Here is a 22,864-nt window from a genome sequence, read left to right as displayed (position 1 = left end):
CATCGCGAAATAGAATTATCACTGTTTTAGATAGAAATAAAACTTGACTTTAAGCCAACTTATACAAATTTCGTTGAGTGTAAATTAAACGGAAAACTAGTGAAAAAGCTAAAACATTTCGAACACAAATTGCGAAACGTTTAAAAACAAAAATTCCGAGTTCATCATATCAGGAATGAAAAACGCCATTTTCAAAATCACAATAACGACGATGAGATTGCTTTGGGTCGAAAGTAATTTGTGTCCGGGACGACTCTAAGGTTTTTATTTTAGCAATATACGGGCCGGGGAAAAAAGTTTAATGTAGGGTAACTCAATTATGGAGTCCCCACCTCGTGTGCTTCCAATTTATAACGGAGCGTCTCATCTCACTAAGAACTGAAGGTTAAATGTTCCAATAACGTTTCGTGCGTGGCTATTAAGAGTTAATGTACTATATTGCTAGCTAACACTTTTCTTTCACACACTAGGAAGGTTAAGCTACTTAAAAGGAGCTTGCAAATGACTACTGGGTGCAGAATACGTAGAATAGATGCCGTATACTTATTAATGGTGCAGCTTACTGTGCCGTTTAGAAGAAACATCATGTTACATAATAAAGCGCCGGTCTATGTTGAGTACAAAAGATAGTTAGGTTTGACGGTCCCCATGGCACAGTGGTATGCGCGGTGGATTTACAGAACGGAGGTCCTGGGTTCGTTCTCCGGCTGAGCCTATTAAGGTTTTCTTAATTGGTTCAGGTCTGGCTGGGAGCTAGTTACAACCGGCAACGACGTACTAAGCGATTTAGCGTTCCGGTACGATGTCGTGTAGAAATTGGTCTGGATTTTTATCCTCCTCCTAACAGGTTAGCCCGCTTCCATTTTAGATTGCATCGTCATTTATCATCAAGTGAGATTGTAGTCAAGGTCTAATTTGTTAAGAATAATAAAAAAAGTTTCGCTCTTTAATTTGTATATCGAAGTTACAATTCTCGCGGAAGTAATGGGTATACTATTTGTTCATATACATATTTTCTTTAATATTCCAACTTTACTGTAACAACTCCTGAAGCACTTACTTTGATGAAGTCATTAAAAACAGCAGACTTAAGGATAAAGTCTTAAGAAAGTCACTCAGACATCTTCTGAATTAGGTAAAACGCTTTACAAGATAAGAAAGGTAGAGAAAAATAATTAACGAAAGTCGCACTTAAGAAAAATTGACTTCGCGTACTTTACAGCCTCAATATTTGTAGTGTTTTCTAGTTAATTTTACTAGCACTGTAATTATTTTTCAAGCACACATATTATGTCAATTATACTCGTAAAACTCATCATCATCATCAGCCGATAGACGTCCACTGCTGGACATAGGTCTCTTGCATCGAGTTCCAAGCACAACGATCTCGAGCTTCAGCATCCAGCTGTTCCCTGCAACCCGCTTGATATCCTCGGTCCTTGATAACCGAGGATATCAAGCGGACATGACTTTGTCGTAAAGTTTTCTTTAATATTCAAAATCTTTAAAAATATACACCCGTCCATCCAACTGGTCTATTTCTTACTTTGGTCTTTATTATCAACCCATCAAAAAAAGAAACTTGACAAAATGTACTGTATGTGTGAGTATGATACAAATTACAAATGTCATCCGGTGCTTATTGGTGGATATCTTAAAATATGTAGATGACACTTTGTCAATTGACTTGTTGTCCACTTCATGGCCAAAATAGTGAATAGGCCAACTTATATAATTATATATAATTATTAAAAAAAAGTTGTTCAAATAACAGAAATATGGCTAAGCAATGATACCATATTATTTCGAACAGCCCAAGGGCTGTAGTAATGAATCTGTCATATTATTACGATTCCATACAACTAGACACAGAATTCAACAAAAGTCTGACCTTCTCTCGCTCTACTTAAGGCTTTATTTAAGGCTTTTTATATTGAAAGTGTGAAGTGAGGTCATGACACATTTATATTCGACCGAATAACAAGCTCTTTTGCTTGTATTTTTTATTAAGTAGAATTGTATATTTGAAATGAAAATATTCATTTGATTCCTTGTAAAGTTCAAGGCCAAGTATTCGATTTCTAGTTTACCTAATATTCTAATGAAATAGCACTATGACACAATTACTACAAAGGCAAAAGTGTGTAAGTTTGTATGTTTTTCCTCCTTTGCGCTGCGGCTACTGAAGTAATTTGACTGAAATTTGGAATGGAAAGAGATTTACTGCTACTTTTCATCCCAGAAAAATCCACGGTTCCTGCGGGATTTATAAAAACTGAATTCCACGCTGTTGAAGTCGCGGGCGTCCGCTACTATATAGGAATCCATTAGAAGTTGAAGTAAAATTATTATAAATTACTTTTATAAGCACTAATGTGCCGATGACCAACTGACTGTGTTTATGTTTTTGTAAATTAGATATAACGTCGTAAAACTATTAATATAATCTAGAAAATTTTACCTCTAACTATTGACTACGGAAACCTTTTTTTTATTATTTACAAGTTAGCCCTTGACTACAATCTCACCTGATGGTAAGTGATGATGCAGTCTAAGATAGAAGCGGGCTAACTTGTTAGGAGAAGGACAAAATCACACCCCTTCTACACAATATCGTACCGGAATGCTAAATTGCTTAGCGGTACGTCTTTGTCGGTAGGGTGGTAACTATCCACGGCCGAAGCCTCCCACCAGCCAGACCTGGACCAATTAAGAAAATCTCAATCAGTCCAGCCGGGGTCGAACCCAGGACCTCCGTTTTGTAAATCCATCGCGCATACCACTGCGCCACAGAGGCCGTCAACCTTTACAGATTATTGAGGTTGCGTCATAAGTAGATATTATACGATGGCAAAGAATAATAAAAGCTTAATATTTTTCTCTTTGTTTATAGAACTGCCAGAGAAGCCGAAAATCTTCGACGAGGCAGACAAAGAAGTAGTAAACGTGGCGGGCCCTTACATCGAGGACACCAGCCTGAAGCTTACCTGTGTTGTAAGTGGAGGTAAAATTAGAGTACAAATCAATTTTGTGGTACCCTCTTTATTTAGTATGTATTTGCATTTACTCCTCAGTGAATTGTTATCGCAGCGTTGCAGCGACTTGCGGTACGGACGGCTTCAGTGTGCTCGTGGCGTTCGAGCCGTCCACATATCTTGTTGTGTAATTATTTGTCGGTTACTTGGGATATGCGTGGAGAGTGACTTGAGTGGAAAAGGGGAGTGTTTGTTATCAGTCAAAGGCGCCTTTCTCCCTACACACATCGTTCACAAGTGCGTGACTTCACTCAAGGTCATTCTTTACCATTCTAGGGTCTTATTTTGGTTACAGTTTGATTTGGTAATTAAGTTTTCCTAAAAAATGTTGTGAATATAATAACATAACCTTTGTTCGACATGCGTTTCTTATTTTTGTAATCACTTTTGAGTCAGCTAAAAGAATTTTGAAAATGCACCTCTAACTCAACAATGTAATAGACATCAAAATAATGGCCGTATATACATCTCTCTAATTATACTATTCTTGAACAAGTAGCATAGGCCAGTAGTGGGTAGCAACATTAGCAGTGCAATCATGTTTAGTTCTTGCCAACCTGCTTGCCCGTTTCGTTTAGGGCATGAAACTTTTCAGTGAACCAAAAAGATGACGAACTTCGGAGTGTGGCTTGCATCTGCGGGTGCATAAGGTCAATAATAGAAATGTTTATATAATAAAAGGCCTATGTCTAACAGTGGATCTAGAATAGCTAAACTGATAATTATTGTAATGTAATTTAAAGGGGTTAATCATAAAAATTGCCTATACTTTGTCAAATGCTTAGTCTGTTTCGCATTTATCGTCATACACATTTACACAAAACTATGATTTATTTAAAAGCCTTTACCACGAATTATTATATTTATTTTATGATCATGGCAATCCATTCTTGTTGTTTTTTTGAGGTTATCGCGTTAACATTTCGATGTTGAATAAAAAATATTGTCCTTCCTCGTAGGAAAACAGAAAAGTTAGGGTCAGGGAAAATATAAAGCAAAGTTTGCACTTCCAAAAACCGGTTGGCCTGCGAAGCGTGCTGTAGCTCGTAACACTTTGGCGACTGGCGTAAAAACCGTTTGTTTATCGAATTTTGCAAAATTGCTGTCAAACTGTGGCGTTTGCCATCGCCTCTACGTATTGCAGCTTTTAATGTTTACACAAAACAAATTATTCACATTTTTATTGGTATTTCTATATTAGACTAAAAAGCGAATAATTTATTTTTTTTCCTGCTACGTGACTGGATTATTCACTCGTATACCTAAGTCAATGCAGCCGGATAATTCTCTAACTTTGACCTATGTTTAGTTATCTAATACGAGTATAATTTACATAAAATAAATAGCAATCACATTTTTCGTATTCCGTAAAGCAATTAAATAATTAAAAACCCGACTGCCTAACCTGTTCGCACTTAGTCATCCGCCTGGCGTATCTTATATTATATTATTAATAAATAACGTTTTTCTAATTGTAGGTTTTATTAATATAACCATGATATAACATTTCGAAATCCTTTTGATGAGCCCTTGAATTTGATACACATATCGTAATATATAGCGTTTCACAGTCGTCGTGTTAATTTTTTTAACTTCACCTATCTAGGAACACTTGGGTTATTAATAAAGACGAATATAACGATATCTAAATGACGCAAACCCGTTCAGCGATTTGGAAGATAATAGGTAAATAAGAATATTACTTACATACACACATACAAGATACACGCAAAAGCATAACCCTTCTTGCAGTCGTGTAAAAAATAATGTAATTTGAGAAATGTCAACTATCTACTCTATGATATCCATGAAGGGTTGTCAGTAGCCACCGAATGTAATTTTTTTTTACTCTCAGATTCGAACAGATAGCATATAATAAATAATGAATATGAATAAATAACAATAACTAGTAAGTTATGTCCAATAACACACGTCACTGGTCTGTAATGATGTCATTATTACGATTTCAACATTATAACCTTACCGTGACCAGCTAAACATCGTCACAATTCATTTAAAAATACCACAGAATGTGACCTAATACATTACACAAAGCAGGACGTTTTTATACACTTGCATGCAGTGAAAGCGATAAATAATGACTGTTATTATTAATGTAACCGCTATGTAAATTTGTTGGTCGGTATTAATCTCTCCCCGATCATTTAAATGGAACAATGCTCCATTTTATCCGTAGGCTAACTATGCTTAATTGAAACTCTAATTTAGATAGGCCGAATCTGTTTTAATTTTTAATTCTTCGTAGCAACGAAGCCCAATAATTTACGTTCGTCCGATTTGCGTATGTACGCTCGATAATGGCAGTTTAAATTGCTTTATTTCCAAGCTCACTTAACTTTCCAAATTAGATTGATTTCGTGTTGATTGAAAAATACGAGTATGTTAACTATAAAAGAGCATCACTCTATGCCTCAAATATTTAGTATCACGAGACAAAAGATCGTTTTAATGTCTACATATTATTTAGTTTCAATATTAGTATCATGATATTTTTAACATTGTCATTATTACCTTTGACGCCCATACCAAAGGTGCATGAATCGGTATATCCGCTGTATAAACAATAACGTTCATCTTCCTACATATGTGGATCTGATCTAATAAGTTGAAATATCATTTTCTATTTCGAAGTATCAGGTAGATTTTACAAATTTATACTAAGTAGATATTATGTAGGTAAAATATAGGTAGGCAAATAAACAAATTATATAAATTTACACTGTAAACACTATATAAAATATGCATTGTTTTCATTATTAAATCATAAATTGTTGAACCTGTTTGCACTTGGTACGAAATACTTGTAAGACTGATTGTCGGCATTTATATTCGGTCTAAAAATATACACTTAATTTCTACCCATTTCCATATTTATAAACATAAACGAAACAATGTTAGAAAATAATTCAATAATGTGAGTGACCTATTTAATTACCAACTTGGGTCAGCGTTGTTTAAATGGCAAATTCACTCAGTAGCAAACAGGTCAAACTGTATACTCTCATATCGTTACTATAGCCTAGTTTGAGAATCGGTAATCATTAAAGTAAATAGTGCTAATGGAAATAGGTACATAGAAACAGCGCAGTAATCAACAGTGGAGCCGCACTAGTCACGCTACGTTTTGGCACGGCCGCGTTGGGTTTTGGACCGAGAGCCAGCGTTAGCCAGACAAACCTCATTTTGGATAGGCTGAAAATTTGTCAACCTTACAGCCAATTGTAGAGTGTAGTGGCTTGGGAAGGTTTCAAGGGTCCAGACCAAGGGCCCTAAGCTTCAGTACGGAGAGTTTTGGGCACAGGAGATATGGATATGTTGGTTGCGGTAGGTAGGTACATATCAGCGTCCATTAATTTCAATAAGTAAATATTAATATTCGTTTAGACTTTGGATAGTTGTTAAAAGTAAGTAAGTATTTTATTAAACCTTTTTAAGAAAAAAAAACAAAAATCTCCATTTAAAATTGCTGTTGACTTTGATTCAAAAATACTTCGTATGCGGAAATAATGTCGCTGCTATGTCCAACGTTTAAACAAACATGTCCCAAATTGCCAGCCATTTAGCTTCGCGACAACCCTTCTACACCGTTAAAGATTTTTTTAAGAAAAATTTAAGGTTTTCAATGAAGTTAAGCGTCTAGCGATTATCAAAATGATTTCTCATAGTATCCCGGAGAAAATTAATAAAATATCGTTTATACTTGAACGATTCAGGATCTGGATCCTTGAAACCCACCCACCACAGTCCAAACTCTTTAATTGGCTACCGTACTAACCTGTAATAGGCTATGCATGCATAGCCTTTCAGCCTTGCTAAAATGAGAAATGTCTGGCTATGGCAGGCACTCAGTCTATTTAGCTTGTTATGTTCTTTCATCGTTAGTTGCATTTCGTGGCCTATGAATACTGACACGTTTGTTAGGCTAAACAAGGGGTATACAGAAGCTGACTTTGATTACCATCAGATGTACGGACGAAGTTGAATAAGGAATAATCTAAGCTCTACGATCCTTCTAGCTGTAGTTATCCTACCTACGAGGGCTTTTTTTATTTCTTACAAGTTAGCCCTTCTGACTACAATCTTACCTCATGGTAAGTGATGAAGCAATCTAAGATGGAAGCGGGCTAACTTGTTAGGAGTAGGATGAAATCCACTCTCCTTTCGGTGTTTACGCGACATCGTACCGGAACGCTTAAACGCTAAGTCGGTATGTCTTTATCGGTAGGGTGGTAACTAGCCACAGCCGAAACCTACCAGCCAGATCTGGAGCAATTAAGAAACCTTAATCGGCCCAGCCGGGGATCGAACCCTCCGTCTTGTAAATCCACCGCACATACCACTGCGCATAGGCTGCGTATTTGCGTTGTATTTGGCGTGATTGCAAGCAAGCTCTAACACAATTTTCAAATAGATTACAATACACATACGGGATAACCGTATTGAAGTGAAGACACTTAAGCTAAAATTATTGAAAGCTATGTGAATATTTTTGTCTTTTTTATGTATTTTAAAGAGTCGATGTAAAGCTAAACGTAATCTATGTTATCATCACCTTTTTTTTTAAACAAAACATCAACTAGTAGCGCAAATATTAGATTTTATGTTCATATAATGGTCTGCACATTTTTGGCTACTAAAATTCCATCGCGTATTTAAAAATGTATACTTTTGTTCGCGTATTTGCCTCATTTTGTTAAATGATTGTTCTACTCAACTGCGTATCATCAGTTCCTAGGTCGGGCTTTTATATATTAAGTACAATTTTTACTTCTGAAATAAGAGTTTTTCAGTTCAGTTGAGTTCATTTGACATCAAAAATAACCGGCAAACCACGTTAGAGCGAGATAATGAAACGTGAGGAGAGGTAGCTTAAAACCAGGAGACGGACATAGGATACTCAGGGTAGTATAGGGTTTTACGCGATCTTAGTCGCGGGCGTCCGCTAGTTTGGGTTTAAAAGTAAGCTGATAAATTAAAAAGGTTCTTTCTATTTCAGTTTTTAATGTTTCATTCTTATTCTCTTCCAATGAAGCCTTATTAGAAATGACAACAGCAGCAATTAACGGCGAAGCGGAAGTACACCGGCCTCGGCACGTTTTCGTTACGGCAGCACGCTTTCAACTTTTTGTGTTCTCTCCCTTTCGCCCTTGCTTTGTTTGTGTTGATCCCGTGGCTTTTTAGAACCAAGCCTGTAAATTTATCACGTTTTTCCATCATCAAAACATACATCGTTTTTAACAAACCGGTTTCAATTCTGTTTCATTTCGTGTTTAGTAGCTGTGTGCAATTTTTAGGTATGAAATATTACAAATAATTGGACAATACAATAATAATAATTTCCAAAGTAAGCGTAGACTGAGTTATGAGAAGGTACTAAGTTAGCTGATTCCATCATACGAATTTATATCGTTATCAACCCATATTCGGCTCACTGCTGAGCTCGAGTCTCTTCTCAGAATGAAAGGGGTTAGGCCAATAATCCACCAGGTTAGGCAAACTTCACACATGCAGAGAACTAAGAAAATTCTCTGGTATGCAGGTTTCCTCACGATGTTTTCCTTCACTGTTTGAGACACGTTAATTTTCTTAAAATGCACACAACTGAAAAGTTGGAGGTGCATGCCTCGGGCCGGATTCGAACCCACCACCACCACCACGGAATTAGAGGCAGAGGTCATATCAACTGGGCTATCACGTATCTGCATCTATCGTATCTATGAATTCATATAATATATATAAAATCAATGCCATTATTCGCTGTAATTTAATAATTAAAGAACGGGCTCACCTATCCAAATCAAATGTTTAGGCTTTGTTCGGACTATTTAGTAGATGATTTAAGTAAAGATCGAGCAATTCTTCATTTATCACATTTTTTGTAACCAATGATTTCAGGGATAGGGTAGGGATAGGGAAGAAGTGCACATAAGTCAAAGTGAAGCTTGACCGGGTCCGCTAGTATAATAAAAAAAATCACACCCAGACAAAATAGGTCTGGAAAGCACCCATACTCATCACAGAAATATTTTCCAGTTATGGGAATCGAATCCATCTAAAAATTAATACAGAAAAGGAAGAATAGAAGCCCATGAAAATCAAATCTATTTTGATTTTAAATCATATCCTATTTTCCAGGCAAACCCATGCCAAGGCTGCGGTGGAAGCGACGCGATGAAGTGGTCGCTAAACTAGATCCGGTCGAGGACGACACCCGGTTAAGCCTCCTTGAGCTTAGGATACCCAAGCTGACAAGGGCGTACTTTGAAGCTATGTACACTTGTGAAGCCGACAACACCGCCCTGGTGCCACCTCTGCGTGTCCACGTTCGAATCCAGTTGTATTGTAAGTTAACTGTTTACTATTAAGAATTATCTTTATTTTTGACTTATTAAAAAGAATATTAGCCTTATCTTTTAATTATAAAATAAATTAAACATAGTGAATAATATGTTTCACATATATTTTCCAAGGAGTTTTGTTTAAGACGACGAATACACTAACCATCAGATAATATCGTGGTAAACGGACTTGTTACAAATAAAATATTTTAAAAGAAGATATTAATAGCTATATTGTTTGATTATGAAACACGGCTAAAACTCACGTGATATTAGGTCGGAGTATGACCGACTAGTTTCGAACCCATACGGGGCCCTTAGTCATGAGTTGGTTCTTGCATCGCGGCACGATCCAAACTGCGAAGCGGCTGCGCGACGCGCTGCTGCACGCATTGCGCGCGCGGAGAAAACTCTAAAATATTATTAGCTATTTTTATTTATGGTACAAAATGAAGTAAGTAGTACCATTTTAAAGTATTTAAAAATTTAACTACTACATTCATGAATAGAAACAAGCTCGAACTGCATATAACAGATAGCAATCCAGATTGGAGATTGCGGCGACATTTTTGCCATACATAATACATATTATAGTTGGAAATTTATCGCCGTCTGAGAATAGAAGCCGTATTTTGCATTTCTCGCGTGTATTTCACAAATTCCTGAACAGAGATTCCTACTCGTAGCTCGATGTAGTAGTGATCTGCTTGAATAGAGATTATAAGATAGAGTGGTTTTGTTAACCAATTTATTTTGTTCTTTATTTTTTTTATTTGATAAATTTTATTTTTTATTTGATTAGTAATCTATTAGTATAATACGAGAACACGTAGAACTAAAGAGATTATTGCATAATTTTTTTGAAAAAATATCTTTCTAGATAGATAGTATATAAAAGGGTCGGATTTGAAAAAGTAACTGCATTCGTCAAAAGAATTGTTGATAGAATTTGTAAATTACTGTCTGCCTGATTCATTTATCTTTTTAACTTAACCCGTTGTGATTTTGATAGATTAAACATAGTTTGGAGATAGGGATAGTTTTTCAGAGATAAGACATCGGGAAAAATTGTATGTCATATATTTATTTATTTAACTTTTGATATGAAATTTTATTGATTACTATAAAATTAAGTAACAATTACCATTATTATTGTAAACAACAGGTGACTCGCACCGAATAGTGACTATAGCTTGGTGAATTCGTTTGTAACACTCACGATAGTCCGCGCGGACCAGGAGGGAGGTGGCGATGCCCCGCGCGCACGACTTCATACCCGCGCAGTCCTTCTCTCTGCCCCGCGCGCACGACTTCACACCAGTGCAGTCCTTTCCCCGTCGCCCGCATATCATCAACGAACTTGCCTACTTGTCGGCGCTTAATAAAGATGTTATTTGTAGTGCGATTGCCCAGTCACTCCTTCTGATTTTTGTTTTAACTTTTTACTTTATCCTGAATAGTAGGCATATAATTTTTATTAAATACAATTTTAACAAATGAATTTTTAAAATATGCTTCCATAAATATTCATTGTATATCACGAGATTTCCAAGTCGTTTATCGTAAAAACATGCAAAACTAATCAAGATACGAGCGATATTCGAGAGCAATTCACATTCCCTTTCATCTTACATCACGTCGAATGTGAAATGTCAAATAATACTGTTCACTGTAACCCTCTCACATTGTAATGTAGTGTATACTCTCAGATCGTAAGAGCAGTAAGGAGAGGGGGATATATTTGCAGGTATGAAATTGGATGCTCAATGCCTTAGAGACTTGAGACACTGTTGGAGGATTATTTCTGTATTCTTGCCTGCTGAACCGAAAGCGTCATAAATAGGATTTTATTTTGAAGAGAGTTTTACCAGTAGAATTTTCTGCTTATTTGAAAGATGCATAGAGAATAATATAATATTTAATACTATTTACACAATAACACTTCTATTTATTAAATTTGTACCTACTTGATGCGTTACGTTTTATTTTGGTAATATGGAAGGGCAGTGATAGCCCAGTGGATATGACCTCTGCCTTAGATTTAGGTCCGGGGCATGCACTTCTAACTTTTCAGTTATGTGCATTTTAAGAAATTAAATATCACGTGTCACAAACGGTGAAGGAAAACATCGTGAAGAAAGCATACCTGAGAATTTTCTTAGTTCTCTACGCGTGAAAAGTCTGCCAATCCGCATTGGGCCAGCGTGTTGGACTATTGGCCTAAACCCTCTCATTCTGAGAGGAGAATCGTGCTCAACAGTGAGTCAAAAATGGGTTGCTAATGATAATGATGGAAAAGATAATTATAATAAAATGGAAATATGAGCAGAGCAATTGTGACATTTGCCCAACTACTTTTTTCAGCCGTCTCACAACCGGCGCTGCGGGCAGTAACTAGTGCCACATTGCATAAACAAGCTCATGATTAAAAATCCCGAATGAATTCGAATTCGCTAATATTACAAATCTAAAAATATTTAAACAAAATCTATAGTGGTGTAACAAATAAACACAGTTACTTTCACATTTATAATATAAGGATTACAGTTTGCGGTCGAAACACTAGGACCGTGGGGTCCGAGTACACGCTTTCTTTACAAAGAAATTGCAAAGCGTTTAATCGACACCTCCCGTGACCAGAAGGCTGGCCTATATTTAGGCCAAAGAATTAGTATTGCCATACAACGTGGCAATACTGCCAGCCTTCTGGGCACTTTACAAATGATCGTCGATTCGGACGAATTCTACGACGCCTTAGCCTTTAGATATAATTTAAATCTATAGTGGCTTTTCAAGGCTTAGTGAAATACTCGTTTCAGTCTGACATCGGAGCAACTTTAGGAGAGATTAATTTAACAATATTGGGTTACAAATTTTAATTGAGTTTTGTGCCTATGGGATAGGTACAAACACTTTGTCTGGTTTTCTCATATAGTGATTGTGTAGCTCTTTTATTGATTCGTGAATGCATCGATGTATTTTTTCATTATTGTTCACTAGGGTTTCATTTTCGATACTCCTGTAGGTAGAGTCCTTTTTATGAAAGAAGTCCCGCGGCTAAAACCTGAACTAAAATTGACAGCACCTTACAGACAGACAGACAGACAATAAGACCGCCATTGCCAAATGACAATTAGCGCCATTAAAACATTAGCACCGCGTCTGGGGGACTTCTTTCATAAAAAGCACTTTACCCCATAGCTAAAGAGATCCTAAGCACTCTCTGGTTTGAATATAAAACCTTCGCAACATAATACTACATACTGTTTCTTGAGACCCTATATAAATTTTAATTTTCCATAATTATCAACAAAATAAAATTGTATTTTATAGTTATTTAGTGATTATAAAATTCAATCACCCAATATTGTCATTTAAAATGAACGTGATTATTTAAGTAACCTTATATGAAACTAAAGCTAACTAAGAGTATTTTATAGCTTGGCAACTTCGTTCGTAACACTCCCGATTCTCCGCGCGGGACGGGGGGCGTGTAGCGATGAATGAAAATCCCACGACTAATGCACCTCGCATCCCCGCACGCACGATTTCACACCCGCGCAGTCTTTCCCCCCGTCGCCTGCATATCATGGCAGTGTCATCAACTAACTTGCTAGACTATAATGACACTTTTTGTTTCTCCGATAATCATTTACATTTAGACCAAAATATTATTCAGGAACGGACAATAAAATAACTGTTAATTTAATAAGGACTATTATAATAATACCCACCGTATGAAATAAACTCGTCTAAAATTACAAAATACCAGGAAATATGGTCCGAAAACTTTTGTACATTTTGCGACGACAAAATTACATTTGCTCGTTAGGTGGACCACAAAAAGCAATGCAATTTCCTGAAATTTTTCGCACGAAGGAATTACCTACATAGCAACACGTGACTGCAATCTTACTTAACTATGCCTCGTATTGGGACGGATAACTTAGTAGCCGGTCACTGAAGAATAGCAGTTAAAATTCTTACATTTTCACCCGACGAAAAACGTAGAGAAGGTATTAAATTCGACTTTTATATTTTACTAGCGGACGCCTGCGACTTCGTCTGCGTGGAAATCAATGTAAACTTTCAAGCCCTATTTCACCACTTTAAGGGTTGAATTTTAAAAATTTTTAAATTACATTATATTTCGTTTTTTTTATGTTTTATGAACAAATTTTTTCAAACTGTAACTATAAAAATGAAGGACTTTTAATACAAACTTTCAACCCCTGTTTCACCCCCTTCTCATTTTATTTTCGCAATAAAAAGTATCTTATAACCTTTTCCGTATTATTTTCTTAAACCGTGCCAAGTTTCATTTGAATTTATCCAGTAGTTTCAGCGTGATACCCGAATAACAAAAATACACGGATAGTCATATAGACAGACAAAAAATCGAAAAAAAAATATTTTTAGCTTCAGTATTGATTATTTAATGCCCCCCTACAAAAATTTTCAAAATGTCTTCAATGTACAGAATGTACAAAATGTACAGAAGTGTTATTATAAGTATAGATTATAGATGGCGCTGGCTTCCTTTATGCCACGCTAACGTTTGTTATGTGTATATGGTATAAGTAAAATCTCAAATTGCGAAGAAATGTATAGAAATCGGCCAGTTTTATTATATGTATAGGTATAGATATAGATGTATAGATTTTATGTATGAACACGCGTAACTTTTTACTGAGTGCTCCGATGTTGATAACATTTAAATTCTTATTCAATTTAATCAAGAAAATATGCTTTTGAACGTTATTACATAATAAGTATTTATTAACAAGTAAGTATTATTTGCGGAAGTGCGCGATTAGATTCATACCATCAAGTAAATTTGTATCTCCAAGTTTTCATTTAGAGATTTTTTATTTTGAATTGATTGGATGGATGATATATAATATTATCTTTTATAAACAAATTTTTAATTATGGGGATACCTAGTATGTAAGAATGTTTGTTAAAATAAGAATATTTTCCACTCGAGTAATTAAGGACTTTAGTGTAAAAATACACGATAAGTAATTGTAACCGTAATGAATAATTATTATAATGTGCTATGTAGAGGAGTAAATACTAAATACGTGCTAAGAATAATATATAATGAAGAATAATTTCCCGCTATTGAGGAAATGGTGTTATCCGAGAACAAAGGAGCTCACTAATAAAAATTAATGGTTCAGCGCTAGCTGGGGTCGGACAAAAGAAACGCGCGTGCTGTCATACCTGCGGTAATCCGAGCGCCGTCGGTTTATCTTACTAGTGATTGAGTGGATATACTGCGTTTGCAGTTTATTCTAACTTGACTTTTTTTTTTTAATTCTTTATAGAAGGAAAAATCCACACCTCTCTCAGTATCTACACGACATTTAGTTAGGGATCCCTAGAACATTTTGTACACCTAATTACTAACAAGCTAATTTTTCGTGAGTAGCTTCATCTCGATGAGACGATCAACTTTTTTGTTTAAGAAAACTTTTGATTCTGGTAGCTAACTTAGTTACCAGGAAATGAAAATTTCAGAGTGTAGGAACGAGATAATGTACCACGGAATTTGTAGGACCTTGTGGCGATTATGTGAAGTTGTATAACTATTAATTAATCAACTGTAAAAAAAAAAACATCTGGTTAGTAACAACTTTTATTACTCTACCCTCCTCCCAACTTGTATCAATAACCCATATTCAACTTACTGTTGAGCACGAGTCTCCTGTCAGAATAAGAGGGTAATGGTCCACAATGCTGGCCCAATGCAGATGCAATTCACCGATTGAGACACGTGATATTGAATTTCTTAAAATGCACACAACTGAAAAGTTGGAGGTGCATGCCCCGGACCGGATTCGAACCCACACCCTCCGGAATCGGAGACAGAGGTCATATCCACTGGGCTATCACGTGCTTACATAAATATATAATATAAGGAATATTCCGTAAGAAAACTTCCGGAATATTCTAACAGTCTTCGTTGTAAGAATGGAGAATGATTTCCCTGTGCCGCGGCAACGGCATTATGCGGGAACAAAGAGGCAAACAAATAAAAACTAATGGCTCACGTGGAACGGACAAAAGAAATCCGTAAGCTGTTAGCTGTCATCACACGAGGTAATCCTTGTCGTACCGTTGGCCCGGGTTAATAGAGGGGATTAACTTTAGTATGCGATAAATTGTTTTTGTTTTTGTTTTGTGACTAAGCTTTGCCTTGACCTTTTGACTTTCTTATCATATTACCTAGCGGACGCCTGCTGCATTTTTTCACAAATCCTCTATATTCTAGTGAAAGTTCCATTAAAATCTTCCCAACCGTTTCGAAGATTAGTCCGAACAAACAGACAGGCAGAGAGAGAGAGAGAGAGCGAAATTATCACGAAACTTTAAGTACTTGAAAAACTCAGTTATTTGGAAATCACAGGCAGAAACTTTTGTTTTTGATTATCGATATTTTCGTATTACTTACACACATACGGTTTTTTTAATTCTATATGATTTCATCCTCCTGCTAACAAGTTACCCCACTTCCATCTTATTTTGTATCATCACATCAGGTGAGGTTGTAATCCAGGGTTAAGTTGTAAAGAATTAAAAAAAAACAGTAAACGGTTCCGTATGTTTTTTTGAAAAATGGCTTTCGTTAGTAATACAAATATAAAATACAATGGTAGTAAGGAAGACAATACTGTAGAGTATTTTTTAAATATATAATATTGTATTTCTTCCGATATAAATATTGTCTGTTTTTCTGCCTGTCCGTCCGTTCGTCTATCTGTCTGTCTGTTAAGATCGTATATATCTGGAACGCGTGGAGGCATCGAGTACGGAACTCTCGAGGCTGAGTACAACACGCGCTTGATAGGTTTTTTTTAAATTACTCCATACGTACACTATTGTTCCACTGGTGAATCACCTTTCTTTGTTACATAAGGGTAATTTACATACTGCTGAGGTGACAATTATTATTTTTGCAACAAAATAATATGCATTGTTTAACGCATGCCCGGTTATCGGGACTTTTTATCGTTTTATTACGGCTTTTAATTTCGCCTTTCAACCAAAGTTAATGGTAGACATTAGCGGGTTTTGTTCCACGTTCGCTTTAGCTGATAGCGAAAGATTTCTATTGTTATAATTATTTTGTGGTTTGACTTTTTATCATATTTTTGAAAGTTACGGTATTTTAAAGTATCATGAGACCATTTTAACTAATTAAAATATAAAAATATTAATATTTGGGGGGATTAGGGATTAGGATGTCTGGAAATATCCCTATTGTAAGAAAAAGTACTCTTTTTTTTTTATTCTTTTTTTTTATTCTGTACAAGTTAGCCCTTGACTACGATCTCACCTGATGGTAAGTGATGATGCAGTCTAAGATGGAAGCGGGCTAACTTGTTAGGAGGAGGATGAAAATCCACACTCCTTTCGGTTTCTACACGACATCGTACCGGAACGCTAAATCGCTTGGCAGTACGTCTTTGTCGGTAGGGTGGTAACTAGCCACGGCCGGAGTCTCCCACCAGGCAGACCTGGACAAATTAAGAAAACCTCAGTCAGCCCAGCCGGGGTTCGAACCCAGGACCTCCGTCTTGTAAGTCCACTGCGCATACCACTGCGCCACGGAGGCCGTCAAAACTCTGAAAAGGATATAACGTCGCTCGGTCTCGTATTAGCTCGTGCCTATGCTAGGTGGCGCAACTCTATGGGTTACTTTGAAATAGGCAAGGAGGATAAGTTGAGCAGTGAAGGTGAGTATTTGATGTATACGTCATCAAAGGGATCTCTTAATCCTGCACCCGGAGTCACAAGCCTCTGGGACTGTTCAAGGTATTGTCTGCCATTCTAGGGTTCTATTTTGGTTACATTGTTTGGTTTATTTGACTTAACAAATATTGTGAACCTTTGTTCAACATTTTATTAACCGACTTCAAAAGAAGCTTCTCAATTCGGCGCGTATGTTTTTTTTTAATGTTTGTTACCTCAGAACTTCGTCATTTCTTAACCAATTTTGAAAATTCTTTTTTTGTTAGAAAGGGTATATATACTCTTGAAGTGGTCCCATTGTCATCATGTCAGGAGCTAAAGGTGGGATTCTGGAGAAATCGAGGAAAACTTTCAAAAGCGCCTTCAAACTGACCAGTAGGTAATATGATAATGATAATGTAACATAATATGATGTTATTTTTCACTTTTTAGTTAAGTCGTTACGTTTTATGTTTTTGAAGTCGGTTGTATTTTTTTTATTTTTTTTTAATTATTTTCTGAATTTTATAATATAAAAAACTTTTCCTTTTAATAGGGGGCTGACTAGTAAGTCTATGATGGTACATAATTATGGCAGTACTTAAGAACAGGAATGCAGGTTTATATTTCCCTATAGACACGAACGTTATTCGCTATTGCCATAAATGCTACGCTCGGAACAGTACCTTAAGGCATGTTATATTATTCAATCAACTTTATCGTTATATTACGGCGTTTAATTTCAACGAATGGTAATGGAAGACATTAGCGGGCCCAGGTTTCATGTTCGCGTTATTGCATAATGACACGGTTTTATACTTACTTATTACAATTATTGTTTACTAGCGACCCGCCCCGGCTTTGCACGCGTGCTATGTGGATACTAATTTTATGATAAGTCTACAAATACAGGATATATCTGCATACCCCTCGCCCGCTGAATGCTGTGCCTCAGCTTTTTAAGTCTCTGATATATTTTCTTTACTATAATAATCTATGACTGTACTTTTTATACATACAAACCTATCTTCTTAAATCACTCTATCTATTGCTGAAAATTGTATTAAAATCCGTTGCTTAGTTTAAAAGATTAAGCGAACATCCAGCGGGAGCGACTTCATTTTGTAGGTACTACTCGTATGTTATGATGATTATATTTCGTTGCATCATTATTCATATAAGTATTATTTTTACAATGTGGTTACTCTATTTAATTGGTAACTACATTGTAAAAATATTATTATTTTATTGAATCAACTCAGAAGATAATGATCGAACTTTACTTGAAAGTTTGTTTGATCATATTTTATTGTATAAACAAAAATTTTATGTATGCTCCATATGAAGTAGGTTGTTTACGGGTTTTTCATTTACTAGTTGGCTACAAATTGTTATTTTACTAGACCTACGCCTGCAACTCCATTCGTGTCCAATTATATTTAAAAATACTTATTTAGTTGTCCTTAATAATATAATATGTCGAAATAGGTAACTCATATTTAAACTTTAAATATAACAGTTAATCATTAATTTCATTACGAACGCAAATATGATCAGAGTTTTTGTCTATCATTACAAGTAGGTTAAATATTGACTACCAGAAAAATATTGAACGTAAGTAGGTACTCGTAAAATCATTTAATGAGCCAACTTTTCATTTAGTTTCAATACATTCCTCTTACATCCAAAATAATTATTTATTAGTACGTAATAGTACGAGTGCAAAATGTATTCATGTTTCAAAAGCACGAATTTTCTATCGGATGTTTATACTATAGCAAAGTATTAATGAAACATTCTGTTGAAAGTACCGCTTCGCACGAACCGGAAAAAAATAAAAGCCTGTATGAAACAAATTAAAATACATATGGAGAGTTAACGCTGTATTAGGCTATTGCCAACTCATGTGTGCAGTGGAAATTAAAAATACATTTTTGTTATTTTTTTTTAATATAGTAAGAATCTCTATATCTTATTTAAACATAGCTTTACAATATAACATAGAATGAACTATACTGGCTGCATTTCCGCGTTGGAAATTCAGAATTATTTTGGGCAATAAAAAAAATATTAAACTCATTTATTCAGTCCAATACTTACTCGTACAATAAACGAAAGGAAACATGAGATTTTATCTATACTAATATTATAAAGCTGAAAACTTAGTTTGTTTGCTTGAACGCACTAATCTCAGGAACTACTGATTTCACCCACGTGGTTTCCGTTCCCGTAGGAATACAGGGATAATATATAATCTATAGCCTTCCTGGATAAATGGGCTATCTAACACTGAAATAATTTTTCAAATCGGACAAGAAGTTTCTGAGATTAGCGCGTTCAACCAAACAAACAAACAAACACACTCTTCAGCTTTATAATATTAGTATAGATGTATAAAGGTTATAAATGTAAAGTTTATCGTATTGTAGGGGGATAATCTCTGGATCTACTGAACCAATTTAGAAAATTATTCTTCCAGCAGAAAGCCACTTCATTTATAAGTGTCATGGGTTATATTTTATTATTATATATTTTCCTCTGTATTCTCGAGGGAACGGGAAGTACCGACTAGTATAAATATAAATCCTTTGTTTTACAGTGCGACCGCTTCTGGTCGAGATCTTGGCGCGAGAGCAACCTATATCCGTGGGTCAAGAAGCTGAGCTGGCCTGCAGAGCGGTCGGTTCTCGACCAGCGGCTATCATCACTTGGTGGCTTGATGATAAGCCCATGATCGTGTCTAGTCCACAAAAGGTATGTAAACGTCAATATTGTTTCATATTAAACGATCGCTTCAAACTGTGTTAATTCGATTTAAGCACCTCTAGTCTTATAAGACGCAGTTTCACTTGACGTGCCGTAATCTTTCCCATACAATTTTTAATTGTCACGAAATGCATTAGCGAAATGCATTAGCTTAGTAACCGACTGACTTACGCCGCTAACCGTCGCATTTTTTGAACCCGCACCAAAATTTAAAGACTGTACCTATAGCAAATTAAATTCAATTGTTGTCATTTGCTGTGCCTGTGAAAAGAAGACGATCTAAACGAGCTCTGGTACGACACGTCGAAAGGTAAGATTAGTTATAGAATGCTATTTCGAATTGCACAGTAAAGCTATCGCATATATGTGAAGCATATTAGGTATAACATAATCCCATCCGCTATTAAACGTTTTAGGTACTATTTACACGTGCCTAAACAACCTACAAGAAACAACTACTACATCATTTTAGATTATCACTAGCGGACGCTCGCGACTTCGTCCGCGTGGAATACAGTTTTTCGCAAATCCCGCAGGAGCCATGATTTTTTTCGTGATGTAAAGTAGCTTATGTATTAAAAGAGAGTAAAATCAATTTCCATTCCAAATTTTAGCCAAATCGCTTTAGTAGTAGCGACGATAAGGAGTAACAAACATCCATACATACTTTCGCGTTTAAAATATTAGGATTATCAATCTATGGCCCATTGCAGGGCTAGGCGTTTCTCCTGATAGGGCAGGTATTTGAAGCTTAGTACCACTATGCTGCTAAATCCTGTGTTAGCAAAGAAGTGGTAAAGGTCTAGTTTTCAATTTGACTCAAATACCTACACTAAAATGTCCAGCTCTCGGATTAACGAAGTGAGGTAAGCGCGCGGCTGGCGAGTAGAAAGCGTAGCGTCCCCGGAATGGTGAGGCGATACGGAGCCGTTCTGTGTCCGAGGCGTTATAATGAGTTTTTCTTTCTAAATGTGATGTGTGAACAGTGATTCTATGATCACAAATTCGTAAAATTGAACTTTTTGAAGACTTCCAGACTACGGAATAAAAAAAATATGTGAGACTTAAATTTTTCAAGCATTTATTTAATGTTTGAGTTAGAACTATAAGTTTGTTGAATTGCATCGCGCATCGGTTTCAACGTTTCTATAGCATACATCGTAAAGTCAGTCTCTGGTACTGAAATATCAATTTATGAGCAACTTTTATTAAAAAAAAAAAAAATAAAAACCCTTGAAAACGTTCCCAAAGCCACCACAGTCCGAAGTGCGTATAGTTGTATAAACTTTTAGCGTTTATATAATAACTCTAGGATACATAGGCTCTCAGTGTATAAACATTCACCGATAAAAGAAAAAATAAACAACAAAGTAAAACAAACCGGAGATTACCTCCACAATCTTTTATATAAAGTCCCAAAAAGGATATAACAATTCGTTAGCAGAACAAATCTAGGTCGTTCCAAAGCGTACAAATACAAATAAGTGAGCCAAGGACGCCTGAGCTAGGCCTTATAAGCTAGTACGGTTTGCTGAATCGATTAACTAAACAGTAAGAACAACTTTTGCTTAGTTAAACAGTTTCATTATTAAAAAACGGGCAAGAGCGAGTTGAACTTCTAAAGTGTTCCGTACAAATCTGAAGATAAATATTAACCGTAAAAGCTGAACATTATTCTTAAGAAAGATAGAATAATCGGCAAATTTAACTGTGCCCATGAAAAACGGAGCTCCTCTTGTATTGTGATATCGAATAGGTCATTTATTTTTTTTGGAAAGAAACACTACATTTTTCTCATCAACTTCATGATTCAGTCACACACAACACACACTTGGCTTTGTTACTCTTGCGAGTGTAAAAATATAATGTGACTTCACAGTTCCATTATCATAGTTTTCCCGAGAATTTAGTATTTCAACTTCGTCGTACGTTTCACGGAAAAAGGGTCTCGACATATTGTCAGAATAAAAGAAGTGCTTGAAGTACCTACAGAGTACATAGTAACTCAATGTTTTTTCAACTATGTTAAGCTTTTATATTGTTGTTACAGAACTCCAAAGACCGCAACGAAACGGTCTCGTTTCTGAGATGGACGCCGCGCATGGAGCACGACGGGCGGGTGCTTACCTGTCGAGCAAGTCACGCGAACCTAGAGCACGCCACTCTAGAGACCAGCATGAAACTCAACTTACACTGTAAGAAAACAATAAAACCATTAGCGACCCATTTTCGGCTCAATGTTAAACACAAGTCTCCTCTCAGTATGAGAGGGTTAGGCCAATAGTCCACCTCGCTGGCCCAATGCTGATTGGCAGACTTCACACACTTAGAGAATTAAAAAAAAATCAGATATGCAGGTTTTCTAACGATTTTTTTCTTTGACCGTATTACACACACATGGTATTTAATTTCATAAAATGCACATAACTGAAAAGTTGAAACTGCATGCCCCCGATTCGAACCTATACGCCCTTCGAATCGAAGGTAGAGGTCTTATCCACTGAGTTATTATGTCTTTTAAACATTAAAATAACAGTAAATAATTAATTTATTTTGCTATTTTTCGCATGGATGCCGAGCTCTGTACGTATTTGATCAGTCGTATTATTTATACAAAGCAGATTAAATAGTCTGAAATTCAGAATTTTATCAATTTTCAAAAGATATTATAAGATGATGGCCTTATAATATAAATTACAATAAAAATTACTATTGTATATTAATATTGTTGTTGATAAAAAATTACAATAACACGTATGGAACTACTTTTTCAAAATCCATTATATAAATTTGAAATTTTTAGAAACAAGGAAATTCCAAAAAAAAATTTCAACGAAGTTATTATATTAAAAGACGTTATTGTAATATAGAAAAGTTTACTTTTATTGTCTTTTTCTTCTGCTGAGATATCTTTAAAGCATATAAAAGCATTATTATGTACGTAATACATTTCCTTTACTTGTAGTA

At 35.7% G+C, this 22,864-nt stretch overlaps 1 protein-coding gene across 1 annotated transcript in view; it reads left to right on the top strand.

The window, feature by feature from the left end:
- Positions 1-22,864, top strand: part of LOC112053346 (hemicentin-1-like) — a 248,203-nt gene that overhangs the window by 187,126 nt on the left and 38,213 nt on the right. Inside the window, exons 5-8 of the mRNA XM_052881914.1 lie at positions 2,894-3,004; positions 9,192-9,398; positions 19,731-19,885; positions 21,948-22,092. Coding sequence (XP_052737874.1) covers positions 2,894-3,004; positions 9,192-9,398; positions 19,731-19,885; positions 21,948-22,092 — 618 coding nt within the window. The remainder of the gene's footprint in view (positions 1-2,893; positions 3,005-9,191; positions 9,399-19,730; positions 19,886-21,947; positions 22,093-22,864) is intronic.

The sequence above is a fragment of the Bicyclus anynana genome, chromosome 6 (genome assembly GCF_947172395.1).
Source record: "Bicyclus anynana chromosome 6, ilBicAnyn1.1, whole genome shotgun sequence".
Taxonomy (NCBI): Eukaryota; Metazoa; Arthropoda; class Insecta; order Lepidoptera; family Nymphalidae; genus Bicyclus; species Bicyclus anynana.
This window is presented reverse-complemented; position numbering and strand designations above follow the sequence as displayed.